The sequence below is a fragment of the Bactrocera oleae genome, chromosome 2 (genome assembly GCF_042242935.1).
Source record: "Bactrocera oleae isolate idBacOlea1 chromosome 2, idBacOlea1, whole genome shotgun sequence".
NCBI lineage: Eukaryota > Metazoa > Arthropoda > Insecta > Diptera > Tephritidae > Bactrocera > Bactrocera oleae.
The window spans coordinates 48,955,118-48,973,842 of NC_091536.1; the positions used below are offsets into that span (position 1 = coordinate 48,955,118).

General features: G+C 35.5%; 1 protein-coding gene across 1 annotated transcript; it reads left to right on the forward strand.

Annotated features, from left to right (window-relative positions):
- The first annotated feature begins 3,200 nt into the window (after window positions 1–3,200).
- Window positions 3,201–4,205, forward strand: LOC118680773 (uncharacterized). Its single transcript, XM_036362068.2, has 2 exons — window positions 3,201–3,863; window positions 3,936–4,205. The coding sequence occupies exons 1-2, from the start codon at window positions 3,272–3,274 to the stop codon at window positions 4,133–4,135; spliced, it is 792 nt and encodes a 263-aa protein (XP_036217961.2). The 5' UTR covers window positions 3,201–3,271; the 3' UTR covers window positions 4,136–4,205.
- Window positions 4,206–18,725: the final 14,520 nt, after the last annotated feature.

The following is an 18,725-nucleotide window of genomic DNA, read 5'->3' on the forward strand; positions in this document are numbered from 1 at the left end:
TGCATATCTCCTAAACCGCTAATGCTATAATAACAAAATTCACTCGAAGCAAATGTTTTTAGCACTTCTATTGACGGTGTGAAAATAGTTGAAATCGGGTGGCAACTCCGCCCACTCCCCATATAACGGTACTGTTAAAAACTACTAAAAGCGCGATAAATCAAGCACTAAACACGCCAGAGACATTAAATTTTATCTCTGAGATGGTATAAATTGACTTTATAGGAACCGCGCTCAAAATTAGACAGTGGGCGTGGCACAGCCCATTTTTAGGTGAAAACCCATATCTTGAGATCTGCTTAACCGATTTCAACCAAATTCGGTGCGTAACGTTCTTTTCATGTTTCTATGTCATAGTGCGAAAATGGGCGAAATAGGACTACAACCACGCTTACTTCCCATGTAACACCATTTTCAATTCCATCTGATTCTTTCACTTTCCACTATGCAAATCAGGTAACAATGATTATATCGGGGTAAAACTTTGCGTGAATAATGCAATTAAAGTATGCCACCTTGCGGCCAAAAATTGTCTAAATCGAACCAAAACTGTTCAAACCCCTAAGTACTAACTATGTGGACCCCAGTGCCTATAGTTGACCTTCTACCGAAAATATCAGTCAATCCACAAAGAAATCTCAAACGAGTATACCATTTGACTTTGCGAGAGTATAAAATGTTCGGTTACATCCGAACTTAGGCCTTCCTTACTTGTTATAACTCTTTTTTATTAAATGATATTTTAATTATAATTTCATTATTATTTCCCTCATTATTTACATTTTCTTGTCAGAAGTCAATTATTCAGTTCATGCGCATACCAAAGAACATCTTTGCATATGTATGTATATACATTTTGCTTATAGAGTGGTGTAGTTCGTTGCGTAAATTGATACGATGGTGAAATTTTATTTTCGAACTTGCGCGTTTTCGATGTTCCCTCATCGTAATTAACATTTTAGTACAGCTAACATTTGCTCCTTCTCTATTCATTAACATTCACTGGTGCTAGGATTTGAACTCACGCAAAATATTTAATGTAAATTATCAATAAGGAGCTGTGCTATACAAGCAATAAATAAATAATGTCTAATCTGTGAACTCAAACAGCTCTTGTCGTTTACTAGTTTCAAATGATCAATTTGTATGTCAATATTCTTGAAATTGCCTTTCCTCCATTCGCATGTGCAAATATATTTGCATATATGTACGTATGTATGTCCCTCAATATGCCTTTTGTAAAAAAATCAAATATCCGCGCAAGCGACAAAAAAACGCAGATGCACCATCATCGACCAATAAGATTCGAACTGGCTTGCCCTATATTTTCTACATATTTCATATTACAACGCCAACAAATTCATTCATAGGGAACGTGCGTATGCTACAAAACGAAGTGCGTTCGTTTGTAAATCTGCACTGCGCTTTTTTTTCTTTGCGCCTGGTCAACCAAATTTGGTTTTCATATAAAATTCCTACCGCAAATGCACGAAAACGAAGAAGTAAAAATTGAATTTGAATGCTTCAGTAAAATTGAAGAATCAGCAAAATTTCAATTTTACAATTTGTGTCACTGAAAATCCTACCATCCCCCTCGCTTTTGTATGTTGCCCACAAGCTGCTTCCTCAGAACATTTGCTAATAATCAGAAATTGAAGAATTTGTCTGATGTTTCCTTAAAAAAGGAGAATTGGCAACATGACCTCTTAGCGATTTGAAATATTATTTTAATTTATTTCATATTATGCATTATATATGACATTATATTATAAAATTTATATAAAATTACCATTCATATGAAATTTTTAACTACTTCTATATATTCTAAGCACACTGCATATAGTACTTATATATGTTTACTTATTAGCCATATTTCATATTTTTGCGATTTAGCCCATTTTATCTAAATTCAACGGCATGAAAATGTAGCCCAATCGGTAGTCGTTGTATTTCAAAAGAGCATAAGTCAACTTTCAATAGCAAACCACTGCAAAAAGGAAAACGATACAACATAGCCGACCGACATTGTCGCAAAATTGTCGATTTACACAAATTTTGTCAACTCCGCGACAATGCGCAAAATTTTGTGTTAATATGTATGCGAGCCCATATCTATGTATGTATACATATGTATGTTTGTGGACAAAGTCGTCATTTGGTTTTTTTCAACAACACAATGTCCGGGCGAAATCGCCGTTATTTTGTTGGCTTGCCACCATGCACAGAGGCGTGTCAAGTGAGGACTCATAATATATTAATATGCTGCTTAATTTGTATTGAAAAATACTAATGCATTAATGTCTTATTTTCGTAATATAATTAATATATACGTAAAAATATAAATACATATAAATTCATACTCATTTAAATGTTTTTAAAATAAATTCGATGATAAAAATATATCTGAAATAATTATGTGGCAGTGCGCCCCTGAACCCTCCTTGGCTGCGATCTTTCAACTCGCAAAAGGCAAAAAGTGTGGACAAAAGTCATTGTTTGTCATTCATGTAATTAGATTGAGATTAGCTAAAATGTCAAATTATAAAATAAAAGAAAAATAAAATTTAAGTTTTATGAGTTTCAGGATCCGAACGTAAATGCTCGTGTGCGGATTGACCTTAACTAATTCACGCTTACCACCTGAGCCATCGCAAAAATGAGAACCCGATCGCTTAGCCACTGTTTTACTGTTATCCTTTGCCTATTATATATTCTTCATGGAAAGCACAAAAATGTGTTGAAGAATTTATCTATTAATTACTTATTTTGTTGTAAATTCTGCGGCTTTAACCAATAATCCTCTTATATAATTTGAAGGATTATATTAAATTACAAAAATTATGATTTTCGGTAATATGCAAATGTAAATAAGCAATCATACTTCATTTAAGTAGATTCTTTGTGTCTATTTATAGCATTTTCTCCGTTTCGATCATTGCGTGGTGTAAAACGATTCGATGTTGTATTTTTCGATGTTCCCTCTTATGAAAATCTCTATTTAGTACTTTTTAACATTTACGCTTTTTCTATTCATTAACATTCTCTGCTTGCACCTTCTTCTTCTCCTAAGTTCTCTGGTTCAAAATCTAAAAAAAAGCACAGACGGGTTAATATAAACAAATACATGAATTGTTTACTATTTTGTTGTCAAATAATCGTAAGTCAAATACTTATTTCTCTGTTTTGAATACAGCTTGCATACATACATACCTATACATTCTGCTTTTAATACAATACGTTAATATTAATATTTTTATACAATAATTCAAAAATGCTTACAGCATGTAGGGAAAATTTACTTAATGCTCATAGAAATTGTATTCATGAAATTTTGAGTACACTTATCTGCCACGACAATGATTTGAGACGCATAAACATGGAGTTACGTAATCTTCAGGACGAATTCAAAGAGTGTGTGGATAAAATAAATTTTGGGTTTTCGATGGAAAGCAAAAATAAATGTAAAGGGTCTGAAAAAATTATACTTTTTACTCGGAAAATTACCACAATGCACGATCTAAACGAATGTTTTTCAAAAAAATTCGAAGCTCTCAATAAGAAAAGTGAAGAAATTATTAGCAACGCACGTCAATGCATTGCAGGTTTGAATGCTGAAAAATGCAAATTTAGGCAGTTTCATGAAAATACTGTCGATTACTTAAAACGATATGCCATAAAATCTGATGATCCAACTGTAATAAATAATTGTGAAAAAGATATTTGCGAAATGCATAAATTCTTTGTCAAAGAAGTTTCCTTGATAAAGAAATGTGAAACTGAGCTGGAATCATTTTTCCAAATATGTAATTTACAAGATGCAAGCAATTGTTGCTGTTTCAAAGATTTTGATTGGCTACCACAAGGTATGCATGCGAAATTTTCTATTATTTTAGTATATATTTTCTACATGTACATATGTATCTTTTATAATGTAGGCAAAACCTTCCACATAGTTGATGGTCCCGTTGAAGAAATAAAATGCCTAATGGGTACAACATTGAGTAAAGCTATTGCTCAGTTTTATATACATCAGTCAGCAGACATTAAATCCTTTTTAGCGGCATATTTTATGAACATTGAGCACAATGAAGAAGTACTTAAAGAAAAATTGGACATTTTTGGCAACTTAACTTAAAATTTATTAAAATTTTGCATACATAATTATATTAATAAAACTGGTTGTTGTTTCTTGTTTGCAAATCATATATGTATTGACTCAAAAATATTTACGCATTCGAATCATTGCTACAAAAATTATCTACACTTTGTCGCAGTACGGAGGATTTAAAATATCTGAACAGTATGATGGTATAGTAGACATACTTTAGTAAATTTATGTAGAAACATTTCATTTCATATAGTATGATATGAAAGGTGAAACTACAAATAACCATACTTAGCTTCCTTAATTTCCATAAAAATGAAGTAGACGGTTATGGTCATTTAAAAAATGAGACAAGTAAGGAAGACTAAGTTCGGGTGAAACCGAACATTTCATACTCTTGCAACTTGCAAGGATCAAAGCTAGGGAAATACCTTCAGGTTTTCGCGAAACTATATATTAAACAAGTAAGGAAGGGCTAATCTCGGGTGCAAGCGAAAATTTTATAATCATGCAACTTTCAAGGATCAAAACCGGCGAAATACATTTAGCTGTTGGCAAAACATTATATTAAACTAGGAAAAGTATCGCCGTATGCAACTTTCAAGGATCAAAACCGGCGAAATACATTTAGCTGTTGGCAAAACATTATATTAAACTAGGAAAAGTATCGCCGTTTGGTTGTTTGAAAGAAATTCTTTCTGAATTTTATTATTTGAATATTTTGATAACTTAATTGATGATGGATTTGTATACTGTAAAGTTAGACGGACAAAGAATCACTCGGAATTCAACTGTTACATGAACAAAACTATTATAAAACGTCAACCAGGAGATCGGAATTCATTATTATTAGGATATAAGGTTTAGATTGAAGACCACTTTCATTTATATTCACCGGTTGTATAAACTCAACGAAGAATCTTTAGACTCTTACCGCTGGTGGGAGAAAAATAAAGATTTTCATTGAGCTGAGAATATTTTCGTTCTAATTTTATTTTAAATTTTTTTGTCCTTATATACTATTTACAAATCTTACTTATCTAATTAAATGCAATTGTATACATGTATATGTTTGTATGTATCGTCACATGACATGCGTTTGTTTTTAATTGAAAAACTCAATCTACTTGTATGCGCGCGTGTGTTATCTATTTTATGTGATATGGTCCGTCATTCCGAAATTGACGTCATTCTTATTAATTTATTTATAGTTTATTTTTCACGTACAAAAAGATTATTTCTAAAAAGAAATTTCTTCCAGCACCATCGGGAGGATACGGAGATATTACCCGTGATCCAGAATTTAAAAGAAGGGGTAAAACTCCGTGGGAGTTATCCAAAGAAACGTAAAAAAAAGGAGTTATATTATATCAATGATTATTGCCAATTGCCATTGTAAAAATAATAAAAGGTGATTCTATAACCAAGTGTTTTAATCATATAATGCCCTATTTTTCTCAAATCTGCAATGTTTTATTTTGTCAAACTAGTAATGACGTCAATTTTAAGAGAAGGGGGGGTCATTAAGAAATAAAGATAGGATGATTATAGGGGGGGTACTAAAACCTGAAAAAATCGATGATGTAATTTATGGACGGCCCCTATGTACTAGAAGCCCGACAGACGTTGTCCTGTATCACGTAATAATTAGACCGTTTTGATGAAAATTTTTATTAGAAACTTATCACAATATCTAACTTCATTCATATATTATATATTTATCACAACTCTACCAATCGATAGCGTGTCAATATGTATATTAGAATGCTTTCAGAGATGTTAATTGTAGAAGCTGTATTCAATGAAAACTTGAAGTCGTTTTAATTGATTGTGAAAAGGTTGAATATATTCTATAACGGGTATTTATTCTTAGAAGTAATTATCTACAAAAACTGAAGTTATCGTAACCCATAGGATGTACAATATTTTTGGTTAATCCTTGAGAGGTATAAACAAATAAATTCGATGGTTTTCCTACTCTCGTACGTATAATTAGCCCCGAGAAAAGTCTGTCTGCCGGAATTATATGTAACACGTTCTAACATCTGCGATGGTAGCGCAGTCTACGGGATCCAATGTAAAACATTCCAAAATTAACAACTACTTATAAATGAAAAATTTGTTAAATAAACATTTTCCAGTGGACCAAATTCTGAATCTAAACCATCCTCGAATCCCCTTGAACTCACAAAAAAAATTTCATCAAAATCGGTCCAACCGTCTAGGAGGAGTTCAGTGACATACACACGCACACAAGAAATATATATATAAAGATATGTAATTATAATTGAGAGAAATATAAAATTACAATTATTGACCTACCTCTACATCGCAAATATTTAACATTTCAATGTCAATCTAATTGGAAATTCAGTGCGTTTAAATTCAGTTCGCACATCTGTAAGAATCATAGGTATTCGTGATAGCAATACATTTTCGCCACGGAAGTTGCCAATCAAAATGGTGGCTTTGTTAATGTTTTTCATTAATTATTTAATGACTAATCTTGTGTTATTTCAAGGCCATGGTGGGTTCCAAATAGGAAAATAACCCGAGATACAACATTTAGTTGTATATGGTGCGTTGGCATGCCCAGCATATCCAATGAATCCAAAAACTCAGTTGGATAATTCACAGCTTCGTTGGCATCGCAAATAGCATCGATAGATTTTTATGAGACCAAATTCCCTGGCAACAACTGTTTTATCTTTGATTTTAAGCAGAGTACGTTTAAAGCGGAATAATGGGAAGTGTCTGTCTGAAATCATTATACCCTGAACAGGGTATATTGTGTTTGCCATAAAGTTTGTTACACCCAGAAGAAAACGTCGGATACCCTATAAAGTATATATATAAATGATCAGCATGATGAGCTAAGATGATTTAGCCATGTCCGTCTGTCTGTATATATACGAAATAGTCCCTCAGTGTTTAAGCTAACGTTCTTTAATTTTGCACCTGTCCTTTCCTCAATAAAATGCTGCTCATTTGTCGGAACGGTCCATGTTGTTGTTGTTGTAACGGTTATCTAGTGCCGTTTGGGTGATAAATTCCAGATTGATTGTCGTCGAGGTCATCTAACGGTAGGCCCAGGAAACGAGCTGTTTCGACGGGGTCGGACCATAGGGAAAAGGGTGTTAGATGAGTGGGGTTTGTTGAGAATGCAAAGAGGGGGTTAGTGTCATGGGGGTCTATTCTGGATAAGTAGGAGTTTAACCTGCTACAATATCCAGAACGAAGTTGCGAGAGGGTCACTCTGGTTTCGCGAAGCAACTCGAGCTCTACGTCTGCTATGGGTGGTGGTTTGACTCGTAATACGGCATTCACTAAGAGGGAGTCGGTGAAGGTCAGTGCCTGTCTGAAGTTCGTTGCGTCCGAAGTCCGGTCGGCGTACTGTCTAATGTCGTCGACGTAATCAAGGAAAGACCTCTTGATGTTCCTAAACGAAAACATCCCAACAGCAACTGCTTGGAGAGGAGCTCGTTATGTTCCTTAACCGGAAGCATACGGTCCTCACTGTGTAGGTGTTCGATAGGGGACATCAAGAGGCATCCCGTGATAGTCTGGAGTGCAGTGTTTTGACAGGTCTGGAGCTTCTTCGTCTGCGTGGCACTACATCCAGGCGACCATATTGGGGCTGCATAATTTAGGACCGGCCGGCCGATTGCCTTGTATGTTGCCAACAACGTTTCTTTGTCTTTTCCCCAAGAGCTGCCGGCAAGCGATTTGAGGACTTTGTTGCGACTCTGTACTTTGGCAGTTATCGCGGTAGTGTGAGGAGTAAAGGAGCAAAGACTGTCTAGTGTAACGCCTAAAATCTTAGGGTTGTTTACTGTCGGAATTTTGGTGCCATCGACTGAAATGTTTAGATCCAGTCTGTACTCCTTCGTCCAGTTCGTAAATATGGTCGCTGTGGATTTAGTGGGGGAGAGTGTCAGACTCCTTGCAGAGAAGAAGCGAGAAAGATCAGAGAGCACATGTCATCGATTCCATTGCCCGACGTCAATATCGTGCAGTCATCAGCGTACGAGGTCACGGAAATTCCCTCTGGTGGTTGAGGGAGTTTCGAGATGTAGAAGTTAAACAGTAAAGGGGAGAGGACACCAGCCTGCGGAACCCCCCGTGTAATTCTTCTCAGTTTGGAGTTAGGAGGAGTTTGGAGGTAGTTCATGGTCCACCGCTTGGAGGGAGCGTAGATTATTCGATATACTCAAGTAGCGTTGTGTGGCTGACTGTGTCGAAGGCTTTCGACAAGTCCAACGCTACGAGGATCGTCCTCTCGCAGGGTGGCTTCTGGTTTAGGCCATCAACTATCCGGGCGTTTAAGACGCTAAGTGATGTGGTGGTGCTGTGCACTTTCCGGAAGCCATGCTGATGTTCTGCCAGGCTAAGGTGGTTAGTGAACGTCGGGAGTAACAAGGCCTTAAGTGTCTTCACTACTTTGTTGGCGGGTTTCCCAAGCTTCATTAGTGGGACCACTCTTCCGACTTTCCACACATCGGGTATTTGAAGAGTGGCCATCGACAAGTTGAGGACCTTGGTGAGGTAGTTTACTCCCGCCGAGCCTAGATGTTTTAGCATCAGCATGCTTATTCCGTCAGGGCCAATGGATTTGGACGATTTGGCCTTTTTGATGACACTCTGAACCTCCTCATCGGTGAAAGTAAGTGGTGCGCTGTCTTTTGGCATTTCGCGTAGCTGTCGGGTAACACATCGTTTGGCCTTGTCAGTCGAAGAGTGCAGTGTAAACTGCCGGCTTAAATAGCTCCCGCACTTCTTCGGGTCCGAGGAGGCATGGTCATCGAATTGAATTTCAACCTCTCGCATTTGTATGTTGCCCACAAGCTGCTGCCTCACAACATTTGCTAAAAATCAGAAATTGAAGAATTTGTCTGATGTTCCCTTCAGAAAGGAGAATTGGCAACATGACCTATTAGCGAGTTAAAATAATATTTTAATTTTTTCAGAGGAAATTCTGACTTTGTGTTTTTTGCCAGTTCGTGAAGTGTTCGAATGGCTAAATATAGAGCACAGTTGACGCCAAAGATAACTGTTTTTAGTTTATAGTCGCGTAGTGGACTATTGGGAGATTTTCGGAAAATAATTCGCTGAAAATCTTGATCGTTTATGTACGACTATTTGCCTATACATTTTTTCGACGTCTACGTTAAATACGTATTTGAATATACGCCAAATTGAAATGAGTAGCAGTAAATCTGGTTGGAGTGTGGGTCCCGTAAATAGGATATCATTCAGGGAATTCCCCGAGCTGGGCTTGATGCATTGAAGACAACTCTTACTTTAGTTGTTTTACCACTGAATGATGCGGCAAGTAAAATGAGTGGTATTTGCCGTTGATGATTTTTTCGCATGGACTTACTTCCTCCATGTGGTCTAAATGGAGATATTCTTCCAACACACGATCATATAACTGCTGTATTGCAGAGGTGCGAGAGTGACCTAAGGCGATTGTGTTGGGAAATTGTTGTTTTAGTGGTACCCGTACGACGTACCGACCATTATCTGATTTAGTAGTTGTGGCTTTGTAAAAGTCTTCACAATACTGATCTTCTGGAGTTGTAATTGATATAGGGGGGAGATCTTCTAACTCCCAAAATTTCTTTAATTGTGAATTGAGGTATTCGTTTGAGATTTCCTCAACCTGAGTAGTCATGGTTGTGACTGGTTCCGTAACTAGTACACTTAGGATCCAACCGAAAATAGTATTTTGTGCCAATAGTGTATTTGAAATTTTCTCAATACCTTCGAGTATTATCTGTGGTATGAGATCGCTGCCTAATAGAAGGTCTATTTGAGCGGGAGTGTTGCAGTTGGGATCTGCTAGCTTTAGGTGTGAAACCTTTTTCCAATGCTTGCTATTTATATGATATAGTTTTATATGATTGTTAGTTGCGGTAAGACTATAGCTTCTGCTTTAATTCTCTTATCCGCTTGGGGGGATATTAAGGTAATGGGGCAGATTTTATTAGAGTTTTGCACTACTCTTCCGCCCATTCCTGTAATTTCAAAATTGGCTAGTTTTGTTGGCAGTTGTAGCCTATTTTGAGCCCTAGACGCTATGAAAGATCGTTGTGATCCTTGGTCTATTAAGGCCCTAAGTTTAAACAGCTCTCCTCGGTGTTCGATGGAGACGACTGCTGCGGGTAGTAGTACCCTACTTTGGTTTTTGGCTGTGTAGCGTTTGAGTTTTTAATGCCTTTGAGCAGCATGGTGCTTCCTGGCAATTTTCGGGATTTGCTGTTGCAACTAAACCCGTGGCTCTTTTCGTATTTGCGCTGTTTGGGGGTGAACTGGAAAAATTATTTATATGAAGCATAGAATGATGTCGTTTATGACAATAAACGCAATTGAACTTGCTTTCACACTCTTTTAGAGTATGCGAACGAGACAAGCAGTTTGTGCAAAGTTTTTTTGTTCTCACAAAATTGTTCCTATCGACAATATTTAATTTTTTGAATGTATCGCAAGATTTAAGTTTATGCCCTCCTGTACACAGTTCGCATGACGTTTGTTTATACTGTTCGGATGTAAACGATTGATTTTTAAAAAAACTTCTATTTAAAATGTAATTGCTACTGGTTTGGGGTCTATTAAAGCTTCTATTGAGGTCGTTTTGAACGTTTTTAGTTCTAACTAGTTTTTTGTCTACCCTTTCTGCTATTTCATATTGGGGAGTTAGAAATTCTTTCATTTGCTGCCACGTTGGGCATTTTTTTCGAGATGAGAGCGATTGCTCCCACAACAGTAACGATTTTTCTGGTAGTGCCGCGGTGCATATATTTACCAGAAGTCCCAGCTGTCTGTGGGAATATTTTGTGTCGATAAAACCGACAAACAATTAGAAACAGTGGATTGTAGTCTAATAAATTCATCACTTGTTTCTTTCTGAATTTTAGGCAAGTTCATTAGTATCGTTACTTGCTTATCGACCAATATTCTTTCATTTTCGTATCTTGCTTTTAGAGCTTCCCAAGCCAGATTGAAATTGTCGTCATTTAGTGCGAACTGTTTGACTATGACGCCTGCTTGACCTTTTGTTTTGTATCGGAGGTGATACAATATTTGTGCATTTGTTAATTTTGGGTGGTTTATGTAAACGGCTGTAAACATGTCCCGGAAGGACGGCCATTGTTCATAACCACCATGAAAGATTTCTTTATCACATGTGGGCACCTTGAGATGGACGCCTGAATTTGACTCTTGACATTGAATTTGTGGCAGTTCTACTCTTGGATGTGGAGCAGGTGCAATGGCTTTAATTAATTTTAATTGATCCGAAATCATTGCTTTTGTTTCTTCAAACTAGTCTAAGCAGTTTTCATACTTGGCGTAAGCCGAGGATTTAAAATTTTCAGGTAGATCTGAGTCGTCAAATTCTACTATTGCGTCATATGCAGCTTGGAGACGTGTCCAGAAATTGTCAAGATTTTCCTTTTTGATTTCTAATACCGATTCAGAATTGTCCTGAATCGGCGAAGATGAAAATCGAGTGCAGTATCGTATTAGACTGTCACTCTCAGAGATAAATTTGGTGTATGAAATATCTTTCACCCGTTTTTGTTTTGTTGCTTTGAGCGTGTAGCTTCTGCAGGTGTACATGGACTCTTTTCTTCAGAAATCATTTTAGGTATTTTTAGCGACTGTGTTGCTTTGGATTCTTTATCTGAGCTCATTTAGAAAATAAAGAAATAAATTTAAAATTCCTCAGTGTCGACCGATGGAATTCAAGCTATATGCTCGTATGTAACGAAACTCTTTTAGGTAAATAGAGTTTTTTTTTTTTGGACAAAATTAATTTTAACTTCCGTTTGTGCATATAACAGCAAACTCTTTTAGTTAATACGAGTTTTTAATTCGAATTAAGTTTCTTAAATACGCGGATTTAGGTTTTTATAATTACTGGTCGTATTTATTTTTTAATTTATTACCAATCGAACTTGTATTTATTTATCGTTTTTATATCCTTATGTAGGGGTATGTAGGTACACCCTAATGCGTGGACTTGTAGATATGTGTTTATGTACTTGAGCAATTGAGAGCTCGTTAAAGAGACCAATGCACTTTGTACCTAGGTGTACACGAATTATTGTGCTGAAATGTTTGTGCGCAATCCTGCTTGTGTTTGTTTGCCAAAGAACAAGGGGTATTGCTGGATATTTGCCAAAATGGACTTTGAAGAAATTTTATTTGAGAATTTTTCTTATATTATTTTATTTAGCTGTCTGTTAGCAAAACAATTTTTTTTTGTATTATGGAATTATTTATTTATTTGTTGCTAAGATTTAACCGCACCGTTCAATTAGTTTTAAAATGATCGATATTTAAATGATTAAATTTAATAAAAATATGTATTTGTACCCACTGTATATGGGTTATGTGAGCATAGGCAGATCGTATGCCGTATGTACAAGTGTGTATGTGTATGACTGTACATGATGATATGTTTGTCCTTTTTGCTGTAATTGTTATTGTGCCTTTAGCTTACTTTTTGTTACGCAGTGCTTATTGCTTTATTAAGCCTAAGGGGTACTGCCGGAAATTCTTTGCAAGTAAATACTTGAATTTTTATTTTTTATTTTGTGGTTGTTGTGTGTATATATATATACAAATGTAAGCGCATAAACTAAAGCTATCAATAATTTGTTAATATAATATATATATACATATATATGTAAATATAAGTATATATGTATATAAGTTAACGTTTCGTGGTTTCAAACTGTTAAAACGGATTTTTTTAGTTTTAATGGTATAGAGGATTTCCAAACATACATATGTATATAATAAATAAAAAATGAATTAAAAAAAATTTGGGGAGAATGTATTTGTTCTTTTGAGGGTTTTTTGTGTATGCCCTTTTTTCCTTGACGCCAGCTGTTGCCTGTTGTGCAGCTTTCTCCCTGTGTTTTGGCTCTATATGTATATTTTATTGTTAATTTCGCGCCCGTTTTTGATTAATATTGTTTTTTTTTTATATTTTTGGGTTTCGCGCCGCGTTTAGAGGTTTTGGGTTTTGGTTTCGCGCCCGTTTGTTTTTGTGTTTAAGTATTTGATTTTATGTTTTTGTTTTTTGACACATTAAATGTGTTTTGCCGCTTTTCCACTTTTGTGTTATATATGAACGTGTATGTGTCCGAACATATGTTCGGTCACTGAACTCTCGACTTCACTTTTTCCATATGTATGTATGTATGTATATATATATATGTCCATATTTTTTTTTTATATACACATATAACAATTATATATATTTATACTCTCGCAACCTGTTGCTACAGAGTATAATAGTTTTGTTCACCTAACGGTTGTTTGTATCACCCAAAACTAATCGAGTTAGATATAGGGTTATATATATATAAATGATCAGGATGAAGAGACGAGTTGAAATCCGGGTGACTGTCTGTCCGTCCGTCCGTCCGTCCGTGCAAGCTCTAACTTGAGTAAAAATTGAGATATCTTTATGAAACTTGGAAGACATGTTTCTTGGTACCGTGAGACGGTTGGTATTGCAGATGGGCGTAATCGGACCACTGCCACGCCCAAAAAACGCCATTAATCAAAAACAAATAACTTGCCATAACTAAGCTCCGCAATAAGATAAAAGACTGTTATTTGGTACACAGTATCACATTAGGGAGGGGCATCTTCAGTTAAAATTTTTTTTTAAAAGTGGGCGTGGTCCCGCCTCTAATAGGTTTAATGTGCATATCTCCTAAACCCCTAATGCTATAATAACAAAATTCACTAGAAGCAAATGCTTTTAGCACTTCTATTGACGGTGTGAAAATAGTTGAAATCGGGTGGCAACTTCGCCCACTCCCCATATAACGGTACTGTTAAAAACTACTAAAAGCGCGATAAATCAAGCACTAAACACGCCAGAGACATTAAATTTTATCTCTGAGATGGTATAAATTGGCTTTATAGGAACCGCGTTCAAAATTAGACAGTGGGCGTGGAACAGCCCACTTTTAGGTGAAAACCCATATCTTGAGATCTCCACAACCGATTTCAACCAAATTTGGTGCATATCGTTCTTTTCATGTTTCTATGTCATAGTGCGAAAATGGGTGAAATCGGACTACAACCACGCCTATTTCCCATATAACACCATTTTAAATTCCATTTGATTCTTTCACTTTCCACTATGCAAATCAGGTAACAATGATTATATCGGGGTAAAACTTTGCGTGAATAATGCAATTAAAGTATGCCACCTTGCGGCCAAAAATTGTCTAAATCGAACCAAAACTGTTCAAACCCCTAAGTACTAAATATGTGGACCCCAGTGCCTATAGTTGACCTTCTACCGAAAATATCAGTCAATCCACAAAGAAATCTCAAACGAGTATACCATTTGACTTTGCGAGAGTATAAAATGTTCGGTTACATCCGAACTTAGCCCTTCCTTACTTGTTATATATATATTTCTATATATTACTGCACTTTCTGGATTTGGTTGTTGTTTTTTTTTCCAATAGCTGTCACATCACCTGTTTTTTTTTTTTTTTTGTTCACTTTTTGGCACCGCACTTTTGTCACTGCACCTGCACCATTTTTAATTAATTAATAAGTTAAAAAAAAGGAGTCGATTTAGGCGGGTGCTCGAAGATCTGATCGCTAGCGAGTCGAAATGCTAAAAAGTGGTGTAGGGATGTGGAATGTATGGTATGTAGGTGTGGAATGTATGGTAAGTAGGTGTGGTGATGTGGATGTGAATTGGTGTAGTGTGACAGTGCCTTTCGGTGAGGGGGAATTGAGTGGTCATTTAGCCACTATTCATTAACATTCTCTAGTAATATTGTAGCTGCGTCGCTATTGCTGAATTAAATCGTAAATTTTCTACTGTATTCTGCGAAGTTCTGTCTCTTAATATGAAAAGAGTGAGTTAAATCATCTGTATTATTTAAAATGTGTCTCTTTCGATGAAATAATGGTGATTTTCACATTGTTATTCGTTGTCTTAACTAAAGAATGTCTCTTAATTTCTCTTTTAAACTGGAAAACCAATCACATTTGAGAACCATGCTTTATAAAAAAGACGTTCTACATTATGGAAGACGATATTACTCCAAAATTTTAACAATTTTTACGGAAACAATTCTTTGCTCCTCCTGAACATTTGTCATTTTTCGAATTATGGCTCTTTTGTATATATGTATATACATTTTATCTGATGTTAGGTGTTTGTTGCAAACAGACTTTGTGTGATAGAAATAATTTTCCATTACATCTCAAAACATTTAAAACGCTGTGCTTTTCCCGTAGATGTGTATGCATGTGCACCGCTCTCCCTATGCAATGAAACAATAAAGTCTAAAGCAAGTTTTTAATTCTGTTACAATGGACCCAAAGCTTAATTTTAGTCTTATAATTAATACCATGGTTTGAAAAGAAAAAGGTGCTCTTAGTTTGGTTAAACGATTATCTAAAAGATTGAGAGATCCGTATGTTAATAAAACTCTTTTTACAACATTGGTTAGGCGTGTATAGGAAAAATAGCTCGGTGGTATGTATCCTAGTTATCAAATCCATTCTGACAATTTAGGGTCCGTTCAAACACTATTTTTACTTTTCGCCTTAGAGCATTTCCGATGGTTAAGTGTTCCTCTATACACTATACTTATAAATCTACCTACACTTACTAATCGTAGGAAAATGCAAGGCGTAATATTCTTAGTAAAGATCCTGAATAGAACAGTTTGCAAATATTTTCTCTTGTTTGAAGTTAATTTTAATATCCCTGCTCTCTTAACGAGGCAGTTTAGAGACTAAAACGCAATTTTAAATTTTAGCTGTTGAAATTTTTGTTTTTAAGCTGAACAGTTTGAGACCTCGACGCTTAAAAAACTCTCTTGCCTTTCATGATTCGGCTAATACCACACGTATGCGGATTGCTCCCTTCGCGTCGGTTGGACGGGAGGAGGATAATCGTTGGGATAATATTATTATGCAGCGTTAGATTAGATATGGTCATGTCCAATGATAGCGCAATGTCAATATAGCTATATTTTTGCAATATATTTGGAAAACTTCGGCCACTAGTGTTGATTACAACGTATCTTGGTATTGTCCTAGTACATAATGTGGTCATGCATTTTCCAACTCATCTTTGTATAAGTTTGCAGAACCACTAAACTTTGTCTGTATATAATAGTTGCGGATGTTCAAATAAACGCAGGCTAAACTCCTTTTTGGATTCGCTTTAGATTCTCTCTTACTTGTTTGATAATAGTAAGACTTTTCTTGTGTCAGCCAAAACTTTCAATACTACATTTAAATATATTTTATAGTATTTTAATATTCCATATACATTTACTTTTAATACAGACACATTCGAATAAACGAATATCTAACTACCGACTATATGGAAAGGTGTTAAGTGAGTGTTGCCAGGATACAAGCGTCAATCGGATTATTTTGTTATTTTATTCCCAACGAAATGCGACAGCTATTTAAGCATTTTCGATTAGAACCTCGCTATAAGCATTTCCTAATACTCGAAGTATCAAAAAATGAGACCATGCCAGGCAGACGATACAACAGCGTTCTGTAAAAAACTGTTTACATTTCGAAAACGAAACTTACAGTGATGCGGAAGTTCATTAGTTTTCAAAATAATTTTTCGCCCGGCCTAGATCAATTAAATTTTCGGGCGTGTCAAAGAGTCATATGCAGATATAGTGTTTCCATTTACAAACACATGCCAAATCTGAAGTCGAATCATAGTTGACAAATTATACATACCTAAACTTGTTATTCACAACAAAATCATATCTAAACTATTTCAGTGGCAATTACAGCTATATATGATATGTTTTGTGTATATTTTTGTAGATACATATGTGTGAAAATAGAACAATTTCAAATATTTGTTTAACAAAGTTACTACATTTCCACTCGTCAGTTATTAATCATAATTACTTACTTGATTGAACCTGTTTATATTGTGCATTAAACTGAAAGCGGACTTTACAAAAAAAAATAATAATGAAACTCTAATAATTTTCGGAATATTAAGAGTAATAAATGACGTTGTATCTGTTCAAATCGATCGATGATGCCTAGTTGTATCTAATGCAACCAAAAGTATGTAAAATGGAATATTTTCATAATTTTTAATGTTTTTATTTACATTTATATTTAATTTTCATACTCTTGCAACATGTTGCTACAGAGTATATTAGTTTTGTTCACCCAAAGGTTGTATGTATCACCTTAAGCTAATCGAGATAGACATAGGGTTATATACCATACGGATATATAAATGATCAGGACGAAGAGACGAGTTGAAATCCGCGTGACTGTCTGTCTGTCCGCCCGTACAAACTGTAATTTGAGTACAAACTGAGATATCTTGATGAACACACGTGTTTCTCGGCACCGTAAGACGGTTGGTATTGTAGATGGGCGTAATCGGACCACTGCAACGGTCACAAAACGCCATTAATCGAAAGCTTATCAATTGCCATAACTAAGCTCCGCAATAAGATACAAAGATTCAGTACAACAAATTACATTGGCGAGGGACATCTATGGTTGATATTTTTTTTAAAGTGGGCGTGGCCGCGTCCTGTAATAAGTTTAATAAGTTTTATATCTCCGAAACCATTTTAGCTATATTACCTAAATTTGCACGGAATTAATATTTTGAACTCTTCTTTTGACATTGTGAAAATGAATGAAATCGGATGATAACCACGCTCATTCCCCATATAACTGTTTTGTTAAAAACTACTAAAAGTATGAAAAATGAAATTTTACATCCGGGATGGTACGAAGGGGTTTTATAGGACCCGATGGCAAAATTAGGCGTGGTGGACGTAGGTGGACTACAACCTCGCCTACTTCCCATAAAGCAGAATTTTAAATTCCATATGATTCTTACACTTTCAAGTATACAAATAACCACAGAATATATCGGGACAAAACCAATAGTGCCTTTGAGAAATACCACGCCAAGTCAAAAAATTGTCCAAATCGGACCATAACTGGCCAAGCCCCCAGTTACCGAATATTGGAACCCCAGTACCTGATGCTAATTTTTTACCGGAAATAACGGTCAATCTCTGAGGTATATTATTGCAATTCGGAGAGAGTCTGTTTCTGATAATAGTATACCTGTATGTCAAAAATGGATTGCATCAATTGGGCCAATATCATAGCCCCCATGTACATATCTTATCGAAATAATTTCGAACTTCCGGTTAACTTCATACCGCATATATCGGCCAATATGTAAGCTATCTTCATAAAATTAAGTGGATGTATTTTTCTTAAATGGTGCATTTTGTGCCCTAAATGAGTAAAATGGGGAAAAATCTTGTCTAGCCCCTATAAAACTGATCAGAGAAACCGTACAAACCTTATGCCGAACATATCGTTCAATATGCGAGGTAAATATTTATAAAATTGCTAAAAAATGTGATCTCGAGTATACCTCAACAATGTCAAAATTAACTGAATCAGTCCATCACTTTCTCTGTTCCCAATATACCCTGTATAATAATTTCCGACTTTCCTCTTGAGAGAATGTGTGATACTTTATTAAAATTAAATAAACAAGTTTACTTAAAAATTGTGTGGGAATATGAGTCTA